The 22,217-nt window shown below is 44.5% G+C and overlaps 1 protein-coding gene across 1 annotated transcript in view; it reads right to left on the bottom strand.

Annotated features, from left to right (window-relative positions):
• Window positions 1-22,217, bottom strand: part of TNR (tenascin R) — a 190,138-nt gene that overhangs the window by 69,402 nt on the left and 98,519 nt on the right. The window contains exons 2-3 of the mRNA XM_058540006.1: window positions 9,075-9,636; window positions 6,075-6,551 (exon numbers count right to left, since the gene is read on the bottom strand). Coding sequence (XP_058395989.1) covers window positions 6,075-6,551; window positions 9,075-9,573 — 976 coding nt within the window. The 5' untranslated portion in view covers window positions 9,574-9,636. The remainder of the gene's footprint in view (window positions 1-6,074; window positions 6,552-9,074; window positions 9,637-22,217) is intronic.

Raw genomic sequence — 22,217 nt, 5'->3', positions numbered from 1 at the left:
GTGTGCTGGAGTTGGCTCCTACAGGCTCATGAAAGTTGATGGTTGAATTTTCAGGAATTTTTCCAGACAGTTGTTAAATACAACCATTATCACAGATTAAATTTTTATAAACTTACAATTAAGTAAATTAGATTAAAGGCAAAGGTAATAAATACTCAATATTCAGCACTTTCAAATTATTTCACTACATTTTACTATTATCTATGCCCTTAAGGTAATTTACATGTGTTGTATCTCTCTGGTGGAAACACTACATGATCGTGCTCTGCTGCACAGCTATTCCCAACTCCGTGTTTAGTGATGTTGTATCAGTAGTTGAAATTGGCCTCAGAGGGAGTATTTACACCATGGAAATTGGCAAATGCTACAAATTAGGGCTTTTTATTTTTTTCCTCAGAAAGCCAGTTGTTAGATATTTAAGAGCATACCACAGGCCAAAATTTTAGGTAGTTTAATAAATTATTGTCACTAGATTACCCTGGGAACCAATATTTGATATAGCAAGTGGGAATAAAGGCTTATGCCTGGTTATCTTGCAAAATATAGGAAGCCAAAACACTAAGTCCTGGATATCATGGACTGATGAAGACATTCAATAACTTTTATTGTATCATTTTCCCTTTTAAAAGGAAACTTAAATTTTGAAAGAAACGTAACTTCTGTTAAACCAGTTTTTATTAGCCTTGACCTTGAGGTTGATGATAAAGAAGCATTCTTGAGGGCTTTGCTTTTCTCTCTTGTCCTGCTTCTCAAATGTTACTCACAATCACCAAAGATTAAACCTCATTGAAACAGCCTTTCATGTTATGGTTCCCTTGGGAAGTGAAGACTTACCAGTAGTGGAGTATTAAATTATTGAACCTTTAAGACCAATTAGGAGGCTAACTGCAGTGTTCCTGTAATTGGACCTGCCCACGGATTAAATCAAAGATCAGGCCAATATTTAAATAGTCATAATTAACTTATAAATTTACATGTAGTGGAAGCTTCGGTTAGTTTAAGAGTCATCATTGGTTTTGAATTTCTCCTCTGAGTGTTCTCACCAGTTCGCCCTTACAAGAGCGTAGGACTGAGCCAGCTGCTGTTCACAGGACCGTGTGAGGGCAGAGTGCCTGCCCTGTCTGCCGTGCTCACACGCGCACCCTCAAATCCTTGGCAGAGGCAGAAATGAGGAGCCCTTTAATTGACCCCAAACTCACTGGATGGAAATTAGGAACACATATTTGCAATGCTGGGCATTTGTTTTGATTGCTTTTTTTTTTTTTTTTTTTTTTGTGAGGAGATCAGCCCTGTGCTAACATCCGCCAATCCTCCTCTTTTTTTGCTGAGGAAGACGGCCCTGGGCTAACATCTGTGCCCATCTTCCTCCACTTTATATGGGACGCCGCCACAGCATGGCTTGCCAAGCAGTGCGTCGGTGCGCGCCCGGGATCCGAACCAGCGAACCCCAGGCCGCCGCAGCGGAGCGCGCGCACTTAACCGCTTGCGCCACGGGGCCGGCCCCTTGATTGCTTTTGCACAAAATTATTTACTGTATAAAACAGTCTGGATAGCAGAACTTCCTCTGATTGAAGATGGCAAACGTTGACCAAAACAAAAAATTAAAAATTTACTTTTTTAGATTTATCAAACTAAATTAATGTAAATGAAATTTAAATAATTAAACTTTCAAATGATAATTTATAAGCTTATATCATTTCTAATTCTGGCATTATTAAAGCTTTGAACTGCACTAAGATCTTTGGGACAGCCTGTGTAATGCATGCAGAATGACTCCCAAGCCACGGGAAGAAGTGTTCACACATAGAACTTGTCAGTATTTTGCATGGTTATATCGAGTATTTATCATGCACCAGGCACAACATTAAACATTACTACATGGATGATCTCATTTCATCCTCTCACCAACACCATGGATAGGCATGATTATTACCCCTATTTTACAGATGACAAAACTGGTTCACCCAGTCAGCACCCACAGAAGCTAGGATTTGAACCCAGGCAGAATGACTCTAGAACCTCCTAGGCAGTAAACAAGACCACTTTACATTTGCATAGAATTTCACAGTCTATAAAACATGTTCAGACACACCATCTAACCAGAATTTTAAAAAATCCTTTAATAGCAGCTCTGTGAGGTAGGTGTGGTAGACATAAATATCCCAGCTTTATGAATGGGGAAACTGAGTCCCAGGTTGAGGGACTTGCTGAAAGTCAGAGAGTTGGGCCACAGCAGAACTGATTCTCAAACCCAGATCTTCTACACTTAGTGTTCTGTCCCCTACAATTTGTAGGACAGGTTACATGTTGCGCCAGAGGCCTTCTTTCATTTATACACAGCCCTCGAAATTACATAACATTAGAGACTAATTTAGGCTATCTTGTAGGATGTGAATTCTAGACTGGTGCTTATCCTAGAGGTAAGAAACTTCTTTTGAAAAGAGTTTTCTAGTGCCTGCCTCTTCTGATTCAATACACTGATTCCAAGTTTCCTATGTGGGACTTCTGTCATAGTGACAGAAATGGCCATTCCAAATTTGAAGTCACCAACAACTCTTAGGGCACCTGGGACTAGCCAGTATATTCCTTTTCAGTTCCTCCTTCCAGAAAGTAAAGGAAGTAATGACAATGGAGGAAGATCCAAGAAGAGCATTTTGGCATTTTAAAGTAAAAAAAGAGGTGCAGAAGAATTTTTTATCTTGGTGACTTAGCTTGAGACCTTAGCCTGGTGGTAAATACTGTCTTCATTTCTGATGAGAAAGCAGCAATGGTGTTGTTTGTGGCGAAAGTACTCTTGGAAATGGTGGTGGCTCAATGGAAGAGACCATCACCATTTTCCCTGCAACTTAGCAGCACCTGTGTACATTGGGTGTTAGTAATTCTTATAAAATGAAATGATATTGAACTATATAAAGCAAACTATAAAAGAGCCATATCCCTTGATTCAATGAATTTAGGATGCGTGCAAAGTATTCTTAATCTTACTTCCTTTGGGGTCCCAACTGAACCTTGGGGAAAAGCAAGCAGTTAAAAAGTGGTTTGAGGAATTGGAGTTGCTTATCTGCAAAGATGCCATGCTGTTGACTTTTGAGATCTTGCATCAGTTTTGCACATGTGTGGTGAGAGCAGCTGGAATGAATTCCATGAAGTGTCTTGCTCCAAGGAGCAAGTGATTTCAGGTGCCAAAGGTTGGGCTGGCAGCAGTGCTGGCAGAGGCAGAGGCTGATGTTGATGAATCTTGCAGGTCTGACTGAAGTCCAGGGAACAGCTTTCTGGATTGTTTCAAGCCCCTGCTCTGGTGGTTCTTTTATCCTGCTGACTCATCGGGAGTTTCGGCCAGCTCCCGCACCAACCGCCTTCACTGGCGCAGATGTGGACAAATGGCTTAACGTGCTTCTCTACTCCACCTCCAACACCTAATATTTTTTATCATTTGACAAGGCTCAGCTTTCATATCAAAAGACTATTTCTTTGTGTATGTGGCTTTTAAAATTTTTATTTTTCAATTCCGCTCTACTTAACATCCCAGGGAGGATTAAAGAGTGCTAGGAGTTGGTAGGAGACCAGGGTTCTTATTCTTTTTCTGCTACTAATTAGCGGTCTGGCTCTGGAAAAATCTCTCTGTCTCTCTGGACTGCTGCTTTTTAAATTTGTAAAATGAGAAGCCCAGAGCGGCTTCTTTCTAAGGCCTGTTTTAAATGCTCATATTCATGAATTTTTCGTTCTATTGTCTTCATGTGGCCAGGGAACAGAGGCAGAAAGGTTGAGATTTTGTCCCATGGCATACTCTGAACAAAGATCAAGGCTAGGAGTCAAATATAATGGCCTTGTGACATTATTCAATTGCATTCAAGCTCTAGGGGCCTAGGGGACCTCAGAATGAAATCCACACAACGGGCAGCTCTTTTCCATGCCCTTGCCAAAGAGAAAAGAATGACCTATGGGGAAGTATATTTTGTGGCTCTCCATGTTTTCACCTTCCTAACTCTTCCCTCTCCTCTCCCAACTCCTGTTGGCGAGGGGAGGAGTAGTGCTGTAGTGTGTGCACCTGGCCAGAAATGTGAAACAGTGGATAAATAGTCCCCTTTCCTATGGCTTTCTCACAAAGAGCAAGCAAAGTAGCACTTTAGATAATGACCTAGATACTTCTCTGGAAGAGGCCATGGCACTTGGTTTAAAAGGCTGGCGTTCAGGGTAGCACCTCCTGCAGTGAGTGGTGGCTCCAGGGTTGCTATAGAAACAGATGGAGATTATGCAACTGTCCTTCCTCACATGCTTTGGGAACCTGTAAAGTAGTTGATCTGGGCTCCAGAAGTCTTCCTCAAACAGCACAGAGGTAACATGTTGGAGGTAACATGTGTTCATGGTTTGGACTCAACCCGGTTGTAGTTACGCCAGCAGCTGCTGAGTCTTCCCTGGGTGACCAGGAAGGTTTTATCTCCAGTCCAATTTGGACTCTGGATCAGATCAAGATTCTGTTTGTAAGTGAAGCCATCCCTGTAGAAAAGCAAGGTCAAGAAGGGGGCAGGTATGCCCTGCCCAACACAGATCAGTTCTACCAAGAAGTGTGTGGACTGTGGAATAGTCATACACAGCAATGGCTCCACCTGACCCCTAGGTCCTCTGACAGGGCTTCATGGAGCCTCATCCTGTCGGTGGGAAGTAGGACCATGCTCCAGCCTCCCCAGCAACTGCCTAGCGACTTTGGATTCAGAAACAACAAGGCTTAACTTCTGCTGGGTATAACAACTATTTATATTTTTAGAAAGATATTTCAATTTGGTAAAAAAAAAATAGGAGGCTAAATGAAATAATTGAATATGGAAAAAAATGAAGGAATATGAAAATATATTATTTTTCTTTTCGTGATTGCCATTGATCTCTTGAAAGAATTTAAGTTGAAGTCACAGGTGCAGGAACCTGGTCTAGCCGGTCTGCTATCCAGTGGGCATCGTTGCTGATGCTGGAGAACAAAAGGCTGAAGAAGCTGGCTTCCCAGGATTTCACCCCTAAACTCACGTCAGAAGGCTGATCAGAAAATTCCTAGAATCAAGCCATCAGATGGTTTAAAGATGTTTATTTGTTGCTATTTTTAATTTTAAATCTTCCCAACGGGCACTCTGAGCCCGCTGTTATGCATTGAACTGTAAATGGAAAGGATCAATCGCTTAATCCATTCCATTTAAAACACAAACAAATGTATCAGCAAGAGTCACTGATTTAGTTAGAAGAGGATGAACAATAATAGTGAGATGATGAAAATAATCTGATTTCAGGCAAAAAAAAAATGATCTCCAATGAGATATTGGTATTTTTCCCACTGTTGGATTTAGATCTTCCTTTCAGGACATCACCTTTGTATCAGTTTCCGTGGTGTAGACTATACACGAGGTTGGTCCCGATTTGCTATATGTCATCTGGAGCAAAGTGAGCCACAGCCTTTGAATGTTCTGTACTGATTGTTAGAATCTGAGTTGTTGCTTGATGCCTTTAGTACTTTATTTCTGTTTACATTTAATTCCTTGCCTATAAATACTTTTTCCATGTGGACACTAGATCATTTCATAAATTAATAACACCTTGCAATCAGTAAGCTCCAAAATAACCAGAGTGCCTGGTTAGTCTGGTTATCTCATGCATTGTAAAAGGATGTGGCCCTGGAATATGGCAACAAGCAAGGGGATATTTTGGAGCAGGTGGAGCTCTTGGAAGCCCTCTGAGTTAGAGAGTGGCCCTGCCTAGGGTGGTCCTAGGGCCTGACTCTCCTCTCTCCCCTACCTGTGGGACGGTGGAATCCTGTCACCATTATTACCACTGCTTTTGTTCCAGTCTCAGGAGTAAGATCCAACTTTCAACGAGAACTTGACTTTTTCTGATTTCTGCGTTTTTCCTTCTTAAATCTGCCTCAACAATTGTGATTGACTGAAGAAATCTGCTCTCTTGGAAAGCAAATGAGAACAACCCAATTGGGAGTTATTTTGCCTAAAATTCACCTTCCTCCCATCTCTCTTCCCACCTCTAGTTAGTTTGCTGGACCACCCTTGCCAAATGCCCCACAGAGCTCCCCTTCCTACCTGCTGAGCAGTCAGGGCCCTGGTAGCCCTCTTCACAGATGCACAGTCCCTCCTGGCAGTATCCTCGCCCACTGCAGGCGTTCAGACACCGCCGCTGGCCGCAGTCCTCACCGACGTAGCCCTCCTGGCATAAGCAGGTACCATTGACACATCTCCCCTTCCCTGAACAGTCCCCGGGGCACCTCAGCTCGCTGCAGTCCTTGCCCGTGTAGGCCTCTTCACAGACACACTCCCCATCCACACAGAGCCCCCGGGAGCTGCAGTCTGTTGGGCACCGGAGTTCGGAGCAGTCATCCCCGCTGTATTCGCTGTCACAGATGCACTGGCCGTCCACACACACACCCCGACTGGAGCAGCCCAGCGGGCAGTAGGGCTCTGAGCAGTTCTTGCCAAACCAGCCTTCATGGCAGATGCAGCCACAGGACTCGAGGCTAAAGTTGCCATGGCCACTGCAGTGAGGGATATAGTCCAGTTGTCCTGGAACAGTCAAGGAGAAGGTCAGAGGGCAGCAGAGGCACCTCCTGTAAACGGTGCATGGGGAGGGGTGGGCAGAGACCTCTCCTCATTCTCTGGTCAGGTTTGTGTTGATGAGAGTTAAGCTCAACCTAGTTTGGTACGTAATCAATTTCATAAATATTTTCACCTAATATAAGTTGTCTGTGCCTAGCACAGGGCTGGGGCAAAGATGAGTGACAGCTGGTCACTTGTCCTTCAGGAGCTCACCTGAGTGTCTTAGCTTGAGTTCCCTACCAGTGGACCTTAGATGAGGATTCAGGTGAAAGGGACTTATTAGAAAGTGCTCCCAGGAAAAACTGGTTGTGGATTGGGGAGGGAAGGATCCCAAGTCAGGGTGCGTTACCAGGCAAAGTCCCAGGGAGGGTAACTTGGGTTCAGTCCTGCAGAGTGCTCTGGTCATAGTGTGAGTCACACCTCACCATGGGTTAAGGGCTGTCCCTGGGGGGTGTAAATGCTCAGGCTCTTCCATTCTCTCTTTGGGCAGGCCAAGAAGGTCCCCACTGCCCGAGGACAGCCCCTGACAAAGATGCCCAGGTGCTGTGGGGACTGAAGGGGACCCGAGGGGATGTAGGCTGAGCACCAAGCCTGCTATGCAGGGCAAAGTCATATGTGCTACAGACTCACCCTACTCCCTGTCCTTCCTGCCATCTAACTCACTCTGCCCATTCATCACAATCCAGCACCAGGGTCGCTTCAAAGGCTTCCCAGAACCTCAGTCTCGTTTAGTTACTGTTTGCTGTGATCTTTTTAGGATTCTATGCATATCTCTGTCCTTGCCGTTACCATGCTATTACTACAGTGGTTAATTTATCTGTCTAGCATGAATCAAACAAACTTATTAAACAAACACAAACCCAGTACCTGCTTGGCATCCCTCTCTGCACTTGGCCTTGGGGATATGAAGTCAAGTAAGTCATATCCTTGTTAAATTCTGCCACTTCACGCAACCCGCATGGCCGGAAAGGATACTACACTGATGTGGCTTAACATAGCTCTGGGCTTGTGGATTTTTCCATGTCTGCCGGGGAGCCTGGGGGGAGGCTGGTATAAAGCCCACTCACAGGAGCCACCCAGCTCTCTGGGCAGCAGAGTCCACGTCCAAGGAGGCCTGTGACTTCCCCGCGGTCCCCTGTTCCGTTGTAAAGGTGAACTGACCTGACAGTTCTCACTCAGGAACAGGGGACTGAACAACCGGACTTTCTCTTCTCTTCTTCAGATTATTTATTTATAGTTTTGGTTATGAGGAGGAGAAAGAGGTGAGAAAACCCATGAAATATTTCACGACTCAAAGACTGCCCCTAATCTTGCTGTGTCTCAGGATGAATGTGTCTGACATCACTCTGGACATGTGGGCCATCCAGGTCCTGGTAAAATGTCATTCCTGCCACTTCCTGCTTTCATCTCTGTGAACGCCCTGAGGTATTGGACCCTACAGAGGTGAAAGCTTAAACCCAAGATAGTAAGACTAATTCCTCTTCTTATTAAAGAATGAACGGCGTGGGTCTAAGGTACCTTTTGGGTGAGAGAAGTTGGGTCCATAAGGGGACAGACACAATTTCTGCTCACTGGGGGTTAGCTGGTGATAGCTATTGCTCATATGGTGCTTACTAGAAGCCAGGCTTTCATCCAAGTAGATGCTTTTATATTTATCAACTCCTTTTCCTTCTAGTCTATCACCATTTGTTGATGGGGAAAGGAAGGCACGGGTTATGTAATTTGCTTAAGTTACAGAGTAATAAGTAGCAGAGCCAGGATTTGAACTCAGGAAGTCTGGATCTGAAGACTTCTCTCAGAGAGGTAAAAACACGAATTCCAAAGTGTCACTAGTCAGAGGGTAGGTGAGGCTAGAGGTACATCTCTTGGATAGTCAGCCTTTTGGGAGATGGAGTAATCCCTGTGTGAGTGAGTGTGTGTGTGTGAACAGGTATGTGCGTGTATGCATGCACACCTATGTGCGTGTTGGTGGAGGGGGCAGGGGCTAAAACATCCATCTTGCTAGAGAAGATGGGGACACGTCCTCCGAGACCTTAATGACTATCATTCACTCCATGGGAGAGAGGCTGTGATCGAGTGAATGGAGTACCTGCATTCTCTAGTCCCTCAGGTTAATACGGAGAGATATCATTTCATGTGAAAACCAAAGATGAATGAAAACAGACATCAAATTCCCTGCTCACCACAGAAGTTGCTGTGCTGAACCGATGTACCATTACCTGACTCATCCCCCCCAAATCAGGTTAATGTATTTCAAACTGTCTGAGCAGTGTAGAGTCCCTGCCCCGAATCCCCCGGGAAGGACTGCATTTAGATCTTAGAGACAGTAACAGAGAGCTACAGATGAAGGCACTTTTTTTCCCTCCGTGTGAAGAGGTGCCAGATTTCGTAGCGAGTGGTTGCTCCCTTGCTCTCTTTCTCTTTCCCTCTGCCTCTCTGATCAGCCCTTTCCTGCCCTGCAGAGACCATACCGCAAGCTCCAGACTCTACCTGTGGCAGCACTTCCTTGGCAACAGTTGCCTTCGCACTGTTCCCGCAGCAGCGACACCTCCCTCTCCAGCATCTCAATGCGGCTCAGCAGCTCCTGCAGCACCTGGGCCGAGCCAGCACACGGGCAGGCCTTCTTGGGGAGGTTGATCTTGTGGGTGAAGGTGACCTGGCTCTCGTGGTCTGAGGTGTGGCCCGTGTACTCTGCCAGCGCCTCGTCTTCGGCACTCACCTCCTGCTCCGCCGAGGCCTCCAGCCCCGAGGAGCAGAGGCTGTCCAGGGGCACATTAATGTTGTACACATGGTTGAAGACCACGGGCTGCTCTTTGCCTGATGTGTTGTAGTTAGCAATGCCTCCTTCCTCCTCCACTGCCTGTCTCTGGACCCTTTCCGTGGTGACCTCCAGCTGACACTCTGACGGCTTAAGCATGGAGCCCAGAAGGATCAGGTTGACACCAATGAGCATGTTCTTCAGGACTACTGTTTCCCCGTCCACCCCCATTCTCTCAGCCAGAGCTCAGGGCTCAAGACCAGCCTGCAGCACACAGCACGGAGTTGTGAGAATCTGCAAAAGAAACCAAAGAACAAGGTGACCTCTGAGACCTGCAGCTGGGGACCACACAGTGCACAATCCTACAAAGCTAAAGAAAAGGCATGAAAGGTTTTCAAGGGGGAGGTTGGGAAAGGACAATGACTACCATGGTCATAAAAGCCCAGAGCTTTGTCTCCTAGAGGAATTGATTCCTGAAAATGGACACCACTGCTTCAGAAGAGCATTTTGATTTCCCAAAAGGCTTATCTAGATGCATATCTGGCCCCCATGATGGTCAAGTGGTTCCAAGCAAACAGGACGTGAGGACTGGGGCCAGGGGCTCTATGGATAGGCCACTCCTCCGAGGAGAACTCAGAGCTTCTTTTCACTTCTCAGTGAGAATTAGGATGAAGGATGGAGCCTTAGGTGTACCCTCATATTTCGCCAGATATTTATTATGAAGGGGCCCCACCAGCCACTTCAAAATAACTTATTAACTCCTCTAAGCTCATCTATTCAATACAAGTTGATGTTAGAATAACTAACCAGGCAGATAATATAGTTCCAGGTAATTGTGGTTGTTAATAATCCTTGGGTACATTTGTGATTATCTGGGACTGTATGTGCTGAACTTTCTTTTAATCTTCTCATTAGTATAGTCCCAGTGCTTTGTGACCACAGGGTGCCTTTCTCCTGAGGTCCTGTTTAAATTGCTAAAATAATGAATTAGCTCCTCTGCTGGTTACCTAGTCACCAAGAACCATGGAAAACGATAAATTTCTGTAATGCAAATCAGTTTTACAGAAATTATATTTATTTTTTATTCCCTATGTAAAAGAGAAAAGAGGCTTACAAACTTTGGTTCTAAATGTGGTGTTAGAGCTACTAAGAAGATTAAAGAATAAGGCGGGGAGTGAGCGTAAGCATGAATCTGAGAAGCAGGCAACAAATGAAGGCTAACGTACTGAATGTGTGCTGTGTCCAGACGGCCCTGTGCACCTCACCCAGGATCTTACTTGACCCTCAGAACAACCCTCGATGGGGCATTATGATTATTCCCGTCTTATAATGGAGGAAATTCTATCTAGAGAGGATAAGACTTGAAGGCAGGCCTGACTGATTCCAAAACCTGTGTTCTCAACTGCTGTGCTCCAGGGCCTTTCTTGAGAAGCATGTTCCGTTTTCTGTTGTCTCTGATGGAAATTATGTTAATTCTAGGATCTTCCCAGGAATATTGAGGTTAAAAAGTTTTGCTAGGGCCAGATCCAGTCTTTCTTCTTCCATGAAGCATTCTTCTCTCACCTTTCTCCTCCTGTCCCCTCATCGATTCTCCCCAGTGCAGGCGATGTTAATGCCCCACTCCTCCATGAGCCCCCTCTGACAGCATTTACCGCACTAGACCATGGGTTTCCTTTGTCTGCTTCCCTCCAGCTGGACCGCTAAGTCAATCAGGTCAGACCACATTTATCTGCAGCATTTGATGAGTGCCTAGGACAGCAAAAGTGCTCGGTATGTGGTTGTTGAATGAGTGGGTGGGTAGATGCATGGAAGGATGAATAAACAGATGAATTACTGAGTAAATGCTCGGTGAACCAAAGGTTGAATTATTCTCCAACTCATTTAATTTCTTTCCATTATTCTCAAGTTATTCACTCCTCTTCAATTTCAGTTCAACTGGACTATGTCTTAGGTTTGATTTTTATTAGAAATAATCTGTATTAGTGACTAGTATAAAAGGTTGACTTATTACTTAGCCTTTATATCATATATTGGACCATAATTTGTACCTTTTCTCAATACGAAAAGGAAGCAGAGTAGAATAGAGTTGTTAAGATCATGGACTCTGGAGCCAGGCTGCCTGGGTTCAAATCCAGCTCCTTCACTTTCTGGCTGTGGGTAGATCAATTAACCTCTCTGTGCCTCAATCTTCCCACCTAGAAAGTGCGGATAATGACAGTACCTACCTAATAGAATTGTAGTGATGATTGACTTATTATCTGTATAATATTACCTAGTACCTGGCGTTAACTAAAATAAATAAATATGATTTGTAGACAAATAGAATAATTGTTCTGGTTCTTCCCCTATCCCAAGGCTGCCCTGAAATCACTAGAACATTTGAGAAGTCTCATCCATTAGTGGACAGCAGGAAAGCCAAATCTTAGCATACCCTTGTCTAAAGAAGGGTGATATTCTTGGAGTGATGTGGGAGGTGGCAATCTGTCAGTCACATCCAGATGATGTATGTCAACCTTGAATAGATCGAGTGACATGTCTGAACCAAATTGCCCTCATAATTGTAAGCTCTTTCCATACCCCTTCTATCCAAGGTGTTGTAAGTTTTTTCCATGCCCCTCTATCTGAGGTGCTACTTGCCTTCCCACTTTCAGGTGCTCTAGGCATTGCATCTTTGGAGTACCACGCTGCAAAGTGGTACTTACACTTACATTTACATTCAAGGCTAAGGAGCCTTAGCATCTCTCTTAATAACCTAAAGTTGGTTTGTCTGATTCATGTTGATATTGCTGAAAAACTTTTTTCTTCTGGGAATTGTAAAATTGTTACATTAGACCCATAACACTTAACATAGCTTTTTGCACATAGTAGACACTCAGTAAATAACTTAAAGAATAAATGGTGTTATGGATCAAAAGGAAGACAAACGACAGGAAAATTACGGGGGAAAAATGTTAGATTCTACACATAGGCCCAAAGCAACACTACGAAATTATATATGGAGAGAAAGTTACAGTTTTATGTGTGAAAAACACTTAAGATTTTGGTCAATAACCAAATTTACCGTGAGTCAGTCAACAGTGTGATTTTTGCAGCCTCCAAAATCTTATTTAAACTTAGGGTTTATTAGTTGAAATACAGAACAAAGGATAAGCAAAGGGCTATTTCGCTCTGTACTGCACTGATCACTGATCACTTCTAGGTGGCTAGGATGTGGAAGGGATGCGAAATCTTGTCATACTAGAGGGAGGAATTTACCTCCCTCTAGGTCCAGAGAAGTGAAGACTCAGGAGGTACATTTGTTCCTTTATCATTCATTCATCTGACAGATATTTACTGAGTACCTACTATATGCTGATTCCTTTATTCATAGAAGTTACATAGAAGCGTGTGTATGTGGGCAGGAGGGAGGAGGAAGGACCATAAATAAATAAATACAAAAAATAATTACATATATCATATATAATGTATCATATAATACATATTATATGATATTTAATATATGACAATGTAACATACATTTGCGTGTGTTTGCATCAGGAAGTGGTAACTGCTGTGGAGAAAAATAAAAGAAGATAAGGGGTGGGGAGTTAACAGGGAGGGGAAGTCACGCTGATGTCTTACAGAGCACCATCAGGAACACTTCTCTGATAAAGAGACAGCTGAGCAGAGACCTGAGAGGAGTGGAGTAGTGAGCCAAGCAGATGGCTGAGGAAGTACATTCCAGACACAGGGAGCAGCCTGTGTCTGGCTGTGTGGGCTCTGAGGGAGGAGCAGGCCTGGTGAGTTTGAGAGGCTGGGACCAAGTGAATGAGGGGGCAGAGATAGGGAGAGGAGGTCAGAGTAGCTGGGGCCAGATCAGATACGGCCTTGTAAAGCACCGTGAGGACTTTGGCTTTTACTGTGGATATATGGTCACTGTTCTCAAATGCATTCACATCCCAAACTATTATAATCTAGTCCCTGTCCTTGAGAAACTCTCAGTCTTGCGGAGGAGATGGAAACTGTTGACCTTAAACAAACAGCCAGCCAGTTATTTCTCCAGCAAAAATGAGTTTTTTGGGGATCAGCAAAGAATTGCAATTTTGGGGTCTGCAACCATGGTGAGCCACATGCAAACTCCCAGCAACAAAGAGAGGAGAGACTCTTTTATAGAGGGGAAGAGGAAGCTGGGAGGGCTATTGTCAACAAAGAGCCCATTGGAGGAATTGAGAGTTCGACGCATAGTGGCTTTTCATCTGCTGAGTTGTGACAGTCTCTCACTGGCTGAGCTTCCTGCCAGGCAAGAAGAGGAAGTCTTTCTTCTTCCTGTTGGGCTGTGCTATCAACATAGGGCATGAGCACTCCCCCTTTTGCCCTCCCAATGAAGTTTCTGTTTACTGATTTTCACAAAACAGAAGTAAATATAATGACAATGCAATGTGATAATTACTGTGACAAACAAATACACGAAATGCACTGAGGGGGACGGAGGTGCTACAAGCAACTCTGCCAGGGACAGCAGGGAAAACCACACAAAGGGGGTGGGGTAATCCTCAGTGCCATTTACCAAGTATTTCTGGCCTGGCTTTCCAGGCACATGGTAAGACTACATTTTCCTGCCCCCTGTTGGTTAGGTGAGTTCATACCACTAGTACTGGCCAATGAGCTGTGAGAGGAAGTGATGTGTGTCACTTCCAGGTGGGGGAATTAATTGCTGATGGGAGACCCTCCAGAATTTTCTCCCTCCCATGGTGACTGGCAACATTCAACATAGTGGTTACTGTCTCAGTCTGGGTCACTGAGTAACCACGATCAACAGGGTGTCCCTGCTGACCCACGGTGGATGTGTGACGTGTGAGAGAGAAATAATCCTTTGGCATTTGAAGCACAGATTTTGGTATTGCTTTTTCCCGCAGCATAAACTAGTCTATCAGGAGATAATACCGAACTGGATTTTAATGGATTACTCTTAGGTAGAGTAAGCAGAAGTTCATTATACACAAAAGAAATTGCATTTGCTCACACTCTGATATGTGCAAGAACATAACTTGTTTTGTAAATACAAGTATTTGAAGGGCTGTTAAATGCTAAGGGATCAGACTTTTTTATGGCAAAAGGCCCAAGGGAGGTAGTTTCCACCATACGGGGCAATGTACAGGGAAACAGATTTTGGCTCCGTATCAAGAATAGCTTTTCTAATTGTCAGAGCTACTGGGTTGTCATGACAGGTAGTGAGTTCCCGGTCACTGGAGGTGTTCAGGCACAAGCTGAAAGACTCCTTGGTGAGAATGCTGAAGATGCGCTTTCAACCATCACACGAAAGACTGGACGAAAATGAACGTTAACGTCTTCTCTTTCTGATACTTTATGACTTCATGGTGTTATGTGGCCTTCAAGGAGTCTACCTATGAGAGAATGCTGTATTAGTTTCCTAAGATTTCTGTAACAAATCACCAGAAACTGGGTAGCTTAAAACCACAGAACATTATTCTTTCACACTTCTGGAGACTAGAAGTCCAAAGTCAAGGTGTCATCAGGGTTAGTTCTTCTGAGGGCTCTGAGGGAAAATCTATTCCATGCCTTTCTCTGAGCTTCTGGGGATGGCAGGCAATCCTTGGGTTCTAGATGCATCACTCCAATCTTTGCCTCCATCTTCACATTGCATTCTCTCTGTGCACATCTTCCCACGGCTATATTCTTTCAAGGACATCAGTCATATTGGATTATGGGCCCATCACTTCAGTATGACCTCATCTTAACTAATTACATCTACAGCGACCCTGTTTCCAAATAAGGTCGCCTTCTGAGACACTAGGGGTTAGAATTTCAACATATCTTCTTTGCAGGACATAATTCAATCCATAACAAATACCAATAGCTAATTGGGCATTTACCAGGTGCCAAGATAAGCTAAGCATTCTTCTTGTATTATTTTACTCATTCCTCACAGCCCTATAAGCTAGCGAGGAGTGATATTTAGGAGTCAAGATATTTACCAACTGGTGTGGCTCGGGCAATAACCAATCAGAAAGGGGCATAATCAATCAGACATGCTGAAAACAACCAGTAGGGCTCTGTGGTGATTTTACTATGATGCTACGTCTTCTTTTTATTTCCTTTATTTGAGAACAGGAAAATGAGCTTCAGGAAAGGCAAGGGAATTTGACCAAGAATGCACAGCTAATGAGCAGAGGAGACGAGATGAGCCCAGACCTTGCTGACCGTAGTCTCTACTCTTTACTGCTGTTTTTTGGCCAGCTTTAATTAGTGGCCACATACCACGCTCATAAAAAGACTTAGAGCTCTTGCAAATCAACACTCTTCTCTCCCGGGGTCAGATTTAGGGCTTCCTGACAGCGATGACTTTTAGCTTAATGTTTTCTCCACCAATCCAGGCTACTACCCCAGAAATTGCTTCCATGTCTCCCCTTGGAGAGAAGGCTTGTCTGATGGCTCCTTGTTTAAAAGTGCCCAGCCTCCACTGTGTCCCAAAGAATCAAGAGCAATTCTAAACCAGTGAACCTTGATCCTAGAGGAGTCAGGGGACATTTTTTAAATTTGCCCTTTCCCAGGACAATTCTCCACCAAGCCAGCAGTTATAGAAAACCAGGGCCTGCACGGGCTCCCTCCGGCTTCATTCACTCCTCTGAGCTCCCTCTGGCGTGTCCCTACCCGGCTCAGTCACAAGCCTTTGTTAACCACATGACAGAGCTCTCTGCTTCTCTCTGATGTCTCCACTTCCCTTTGGCTTAGGTTGCTTTTCTAGGGGCGGGCAGAGAGAGACAGTGGGACGAATGCCACGAGAGACTTCATTTTCCTCACTCCCTCTGAAGCTGGCTGAAGGGGAAAGGGGAATGATGTGTTTTTAAGGCCTACTTAACAAACGTGCCCTTAGTTTTCTTAAGCTCATGTCACTTAATAATTATTTCAAAGCTGCTTTTCTTTCGTGTTTCCCTGAAAGCTCCCCTTTCTGGCTTCCTTCTCTACCTCCACCTCCTATTCCTCTGTATCGCAAAGAATGCTGGCCGTTCTGCAGGCAGTCTTTCTCTGTGGCAGTTTTCAGTGATGCTGGTGGGCAAATTTCTGCAACTTCCTATGAGGAAGGCCTGGTCTAATCCTGAGGCACATCCAGGAGTGCCTCATCTGATATTTTTATGTTTGTCTCCTTTAGAGGGGTCCCACCTGCTCTGAGACCTATGTGTGAGGGTTGGCAGGAGGTGGTGGCTGCACCTCTAGGCTAGATGCAAAATCTCTGTCACCAGAGGCAACTCTGGATGCTCAAGGGGACCAGCAGAGCCTCCTCCCCTCCCCTCACTATCTTCCTATCCCTCAGATGAGTCATCCAACTAGAGCTGGTAAGACTCCAGGACTAGAACCAAAACAGGTGGGTCAAAGTGATGAAGTGGCGGTGGGAGAAGGGGGAAAGGGAGGGAGAAGCAGAGAGAGAAGGAAAAGCAGAGAAGATTGAGAAGAAACGGCAGAGTGCCAGGCTGGCGAGACGAACACGTAAGAGTTCTACAGGCAGAGGGAGAAAATGTAAACCTGAGGGACAGACAATATACCCAGGATTCAATGATGCACTAACTGTTGTGAGCCAGACAGATAGCTAATGACCCTACAAATGAGAGCGCTAGAGAGCTGCAGTAATTCGATAGATTGATACTCAAGAAATCCGTGCGGTGCCATTGATTCATTTCGTCCACTCCAGCTTCCTTATCAATCTAATTATCATGGCGGCACCAGAGGTAATCTGTAAGAGGAGGCGGGTGGAGAGCAGGACTGTCCTCCAGGCCCAGCTGGTGCCATGTTACCGAGGTGCCTGCTCCTCTCCTGGGAGGCCTGCTGGGGGATGTGGGCCATCCCACTCGGCTGAAGCTCTTGCCTGCAGCTAATGTTGTTCTGAAGTGGCTTTTCTTTCCCTTGCCCTCCTCCACATGCCCTCTCCTGGCTTGATTTCTTCACACCAAAGAGCTTTTGGTTATAGCAAAATATTCTGTGAGCCATCCCCTTTTTCCAGCCTCAGAGGAGAAGGGAGAAGCGAACTGGTCTCAGGAAGGTGGGGTGTAGGGTGGGAAGAAGGTCAGGGGGGTGACAAAGAGGAAGAGAAAAAGCCAGAAGTCACTCAGATTGAAATTATGCCTTTGTGTTTTTTCTTTTCCTTTTCTCCTAGAGTCAAAGGAGGGATGGAAGAAACGAACAGGGGCAGAGGGGCCTCGGGGGAAAAAAAAAAAAAAGGGAGAGAAAAAAATGAGCATGCAGGTTGTTGGGCAGGTAAGGAGAGGTGGTCTCCTGGGGTGGGTGGCCACGGCTCTGTTTGGATTTTCTAGCTTCGGCCAACTGTAGTCCTCACTCTGTCCCTAGGGGTGATTTATAAACCAGAACTATATCTGTGAAAAAATGACACTCTTTTTTTTTTAGTTAGAATTAGTTTAAAAATAGTTTCCTCCCTGCCGTTGGGATGCTCTGTCACTTGGAGAAAGAGGATAATTACGAGAGACGAGGCTGTAATGTGATTACAGCCGTCCCCGTTGTGTTAGGAGAGGCAGCGGCAGGGCTGCTGGGAGGACTCGGGCCGCTCAGCCCCATCAGCACTGGGCTTTTATTGGGCCTGTCAGATTTCTGAAAAGAACCTGAGGGCAGAAAACTCCCCGCAGACAGGGCTTTGGGCTGGTCCAGAGCTGTCAGGAAGGACAGAGCGCTGCGGGAGCTTGTAGAGGCCAGGCCAGGGCGCCCATCACCTCTCACCAGGCCTGGCCGCCCAACGCTCCTCAACCGCATTCCCTTCACTGTGCCCCCATGCGGGGATCTGCAGGAAGGGTATTTGGTTCAGAACCTGATGGAACCACAGTCATTTTTCAGCACAAGTGGTCAGCCCAGTACGTGTGTGGCTTTGTGTCAGTGCGGATTAGAGAAACCACAGCGGCTGGGATGTGGAATCTGGCTCCTGGCCTTGTCCTCTGCCTCTGTCTTGTGCTGTCTGCCAGAATTCTAACTGACTTGACCTCTCAGAGCAACATCTTCTTCATCTGGAAAATGGGGTCCTGAATATCAGTCAAGGGAATAATACCCAGAGAGTAATAAAATCTCACGATTGGAAGTGAGGGTGAGGTCACTCGGGTTTAAATTCCCTCTTTACAATATAATTGACAAGGCTGGGCACATTTTACTGCTGGGGAAGGCGGCTATTTCCTTCTGGGCAGCTAAGGATGATAGAAAGTATGCCTTGCAGGTTTCCCCATAGTTTTTGGTAAATAGGAATCCCATTTAGGAGAGAATTTACCCAATTTTTATAGACCCCAGAGAATTCTTAACATCTCTAGAGCATTTGACAATATATATATACGTATATATATATACGTATATATAGAGACATAATTTTTATATTATATGTATTTTTATATTATATAATATATATATCTTAAAATATAGCCCCATTTAATCTTCACAATAGTCCATGGGATTAATACCATTTTATAGATGATGCTTAAAGTATGGGACTTCTTTGCCCAATTATACATAGCAACTTAGAGCCAAGCTAAATCCTGAGTCGTAGTTCCAGACTCTCAGTTCAGTCGTAGGTGCCATCAGCCACCTCTATCCTTTGGAAATAGGTGGGATTTGAATAATGAATTTCTAATTAATCTCCACTATTTTGGTCAAGAATTCTTCCAATAGTCTGACCTTTTACTATCATGAATATCTGTTTTTCATTTACGTTTCCTGAGCTAGGAGCATATCATGTCACCGTTTGCTATTCAATCATTCTTCTCGAAGAGTCATCATATTACTTTTCATCTTTCTCTTCTTTACGTTTAATAAAACTGCAAAGAAAATTCCCTTATAAGAAAGATTGCCAGTCAGACTGCAGCCCAAATCGATGGTTTCTATTTCCTGCCCGAGATACCCATTAGAACAGATTGAGAAATTGGTTCAGAATATAAAAAGTGGACTCTGCCCTCGTGGGGCTTATAATCTAGTTGAGAAGGCTAGACTAATAGACATGAAATTGCTGGACAAGTCAATGCAGTCCATCTTTATTATTAAACTGAAGATCACTCATTTTAAGTTTAATAGGCTCTCCTAATAGTGAACAGAGACAAGCATGGGAGAAACGACCGGAGAAGGCTTCCTAAAGAGGTGGTGTCGCAGTCCAGACGGAGGAGTGGAGTAGGAAAGGTGGATACAAGTTGTGGGGAGCACTTGGGGAGAAGGGGCAAAGGGCACAGCATGAGCAGAGTTAATTGGAGCCGCAAGGCCAAATGCAAGGAAGTTCTGCCTCTGAAGGGACCATCTTCAGTCTTCGCAAAGACTTAAAATCAATTAAAACTAGATTATGAAAATAATACATATGTGCCTTGTTTGTACCCGTGAGATAAGGGAGCTGGTCATATATCAGCAGTGCTTCCAGGGCTGGATGTCCACAGACCAGTGGGTCCAGGAGGCCATCTTGGGGCCATGCCAATTCATAAACATGGGCTCAGAACATCTAGTTAATTATAACTGTAAATGTAGGAATTGTTTGCTTGATTTCTAGGGCATTGAAACCCTTTAGAAACAAACAAATCTTAGAAATAGTCACCTTTAAAAATTAGACTCACCCACATCCAGAATACCAGTTAATTCATCTGCTCTAAAAATACCTAACGACAGATTCAAATATCAAATTCATACTGTTCCCAATTATTTGACATAACTGTATCAGAGTTTATCCTTCTAGCAGGAACCGAATAATTGCTTTCATATTGGATATCCATTAATTTCTTAAGATGACGTGTATGTTGGAGGTGACAACTTGGGAAAGTTCAGCTCTAAAGGTCTAAAGGAGTTATTTACTTCATTGTGTAAATTATGTCTTTTAGAGCATGAAATAGCACCACCCTGACCCAAAGACTACACACAGGTGAATTATATTTTCTAGTGCAAGAAATAAGTTATTTTTAACTGAAATTTGAAGAAGCTCTGAGAGTACAGTATATGGAGCACATCTTGCTGAGTTAAACCCAGTTACACACTGACTGCGTGCACGGAACTGGGCCAGGTCCCAGTCAAGATGTCAGGGGTGAGCTAGAGGAATCTCAGGAAACCCCCTGTGTAACTGGAAGGAATGTATTCACATAACCAGAAGAAATGGAGACCATGACGAGCACCGTATCAGAGGTATGGAGAAATTCTTCTGGGAGCCCAGCAGAAGGAAGCATTTCAACTGCAAGACTCACTAGAGAAAGCTCAATGGAAAAGGTGGCCTTTGAGCTGGGTCTTGAAGAATTAGAAAGATTTTGAAAGGAGGAGACAGGGGAAAGGCAGTGGAAGTGAGTGAGGAGTAGAGACAGGAAAATTGTGCTTGAGGAAGGGCAGGGTTTCTGCAGTGTTTGCATGTGTTCAGGAATGGAGGGTACTAAGAAGATGTCAGAGAGTCTTGATTGGCATCTTGGGAAATTTCCTCTGTATTCTGTGGGCCTGTTGAGCCATCATTGTTTTTCAAGCAGGGCATGACATGATTGAGAAATCCTTTAACGCCTTCAGTTTGGCCCCAAAGATGAATTCTAATCTGAAAAACTCCAAAGGTGCTCTTGCTTGTTGTTTATCTTATTTTTCAGTTATGTAGTCGGTAAGGCCTGGATTAGCCTTCCTCATTACTTTAGAGAGTGGTTTTCAGGGTACATAATTTCTTAAATTCCCTGCCTTTCACTCTCTGTCTTGACTGAATGCATTTTGCTCTCCATTAAGTTATACTGCACCATCTTTGTTCATTATTGTTAAAAGGGGGTTCTGATAGAATTCAAATGTTGTTTTATTAACTGCTAAATCCAAGATATGTATTGTAAAATATTGGACTTTTAAATGTTTTCAATCTGAATAAAGACAAGATTTGACCATTTAGCTACAAACAGCTGCCTTTCTGACAAATTAAGGATGCACACAACACTGAATACACTCTGAGCGTAGCCAGGATCCTGAGGGTTCAGTAAGCAAAGCACGTTTTGAGGGTTCCCAGAGTCCACGTGGGTTCATAGAGGGTACACAGAAGCCACACGAGGATGCAGGCTGTCTCCGGTGGGGTGGGGCTTCCACCTGAAATGACTTGGGCACGGTGTCCTCTTCTCTTTGACCTAAGCTTTCCTTCCTCCCCCAGCCCTCACGTGCACGGCCCCGACTCCCTGTCCCTGCACACGTGGTGTGGAGCTCTTCCGTTTGCCCCTCCAGACTCCCTTCTCTTCCTTTGGGACTCAAGGATGGTAACAACTCAGCGTCTACTAACCCCAGATGGTCTCGGTCCAGTGTCCACCCTGACTGACCCCCGGCTGTCCAGTGCTCATCCCTGCAGGTGCCCATAGGGACCTGGCTTCCTGGGAAGGTCTGTTTACCCCAGGTGTTTCCTCCTGTCCCCAACTCTGCTTAAACCTCACCTGTCCTCTGTGCCTCATTCCCTTGGTAGTCAAATGCCAAAGTAATACAAGACACAGTGTTGGCAATAAATTAACGCCTTCTGAAAACCTATTTGGAACAGGTAGGCCTTAAACCATAAATAACAGTGACATTTTCATTTTAACAACAGCCTTCAACTAACCTAACAGGACATGGTTCTGTGTGGTTTTGTGCTGTAGCAGAGACTAAGATTCATTGCCTGTAAAAGTTTTCAACATTTTTTCTCACATTGATCTTTCTGCCTTTGCCATGTTGAAAAGCACAAAGATGAGTCAGAGTAACAGAACACCTGGCATTTGCAGTGCTCATTATAGTTCCCAAGATGCTTTCATAAACATAATCTTGGAGGATCCTTCTACAAATTTTGTAAAGCATGTAAGGTGGGTATATTGCCCCACTTTACAGATGCGTAAACTAAGGCTTATTCCTACGAATAACGTGCCATACAGCTCCTGTTAAAGAAATCAAGT

This window comes from Diceros bicornis, chromosome 4 (assembly GCF_020826845.1).
Source record: "Diceros bicornis minor isolate mBicDic1 chromosome 4, mDicBic1.mat.cur, whole genome shotgun sequence".
Taxonomy (NCBI): Eukaryota; Metazoa; Chordata; class Mammalia; order Perissodactyla; family Rhinocerotidae; genus Diceros; species Diceros bicornis.
This window is presented reverse-complemented; position numbering and strand designations above follow the sequence as displayed.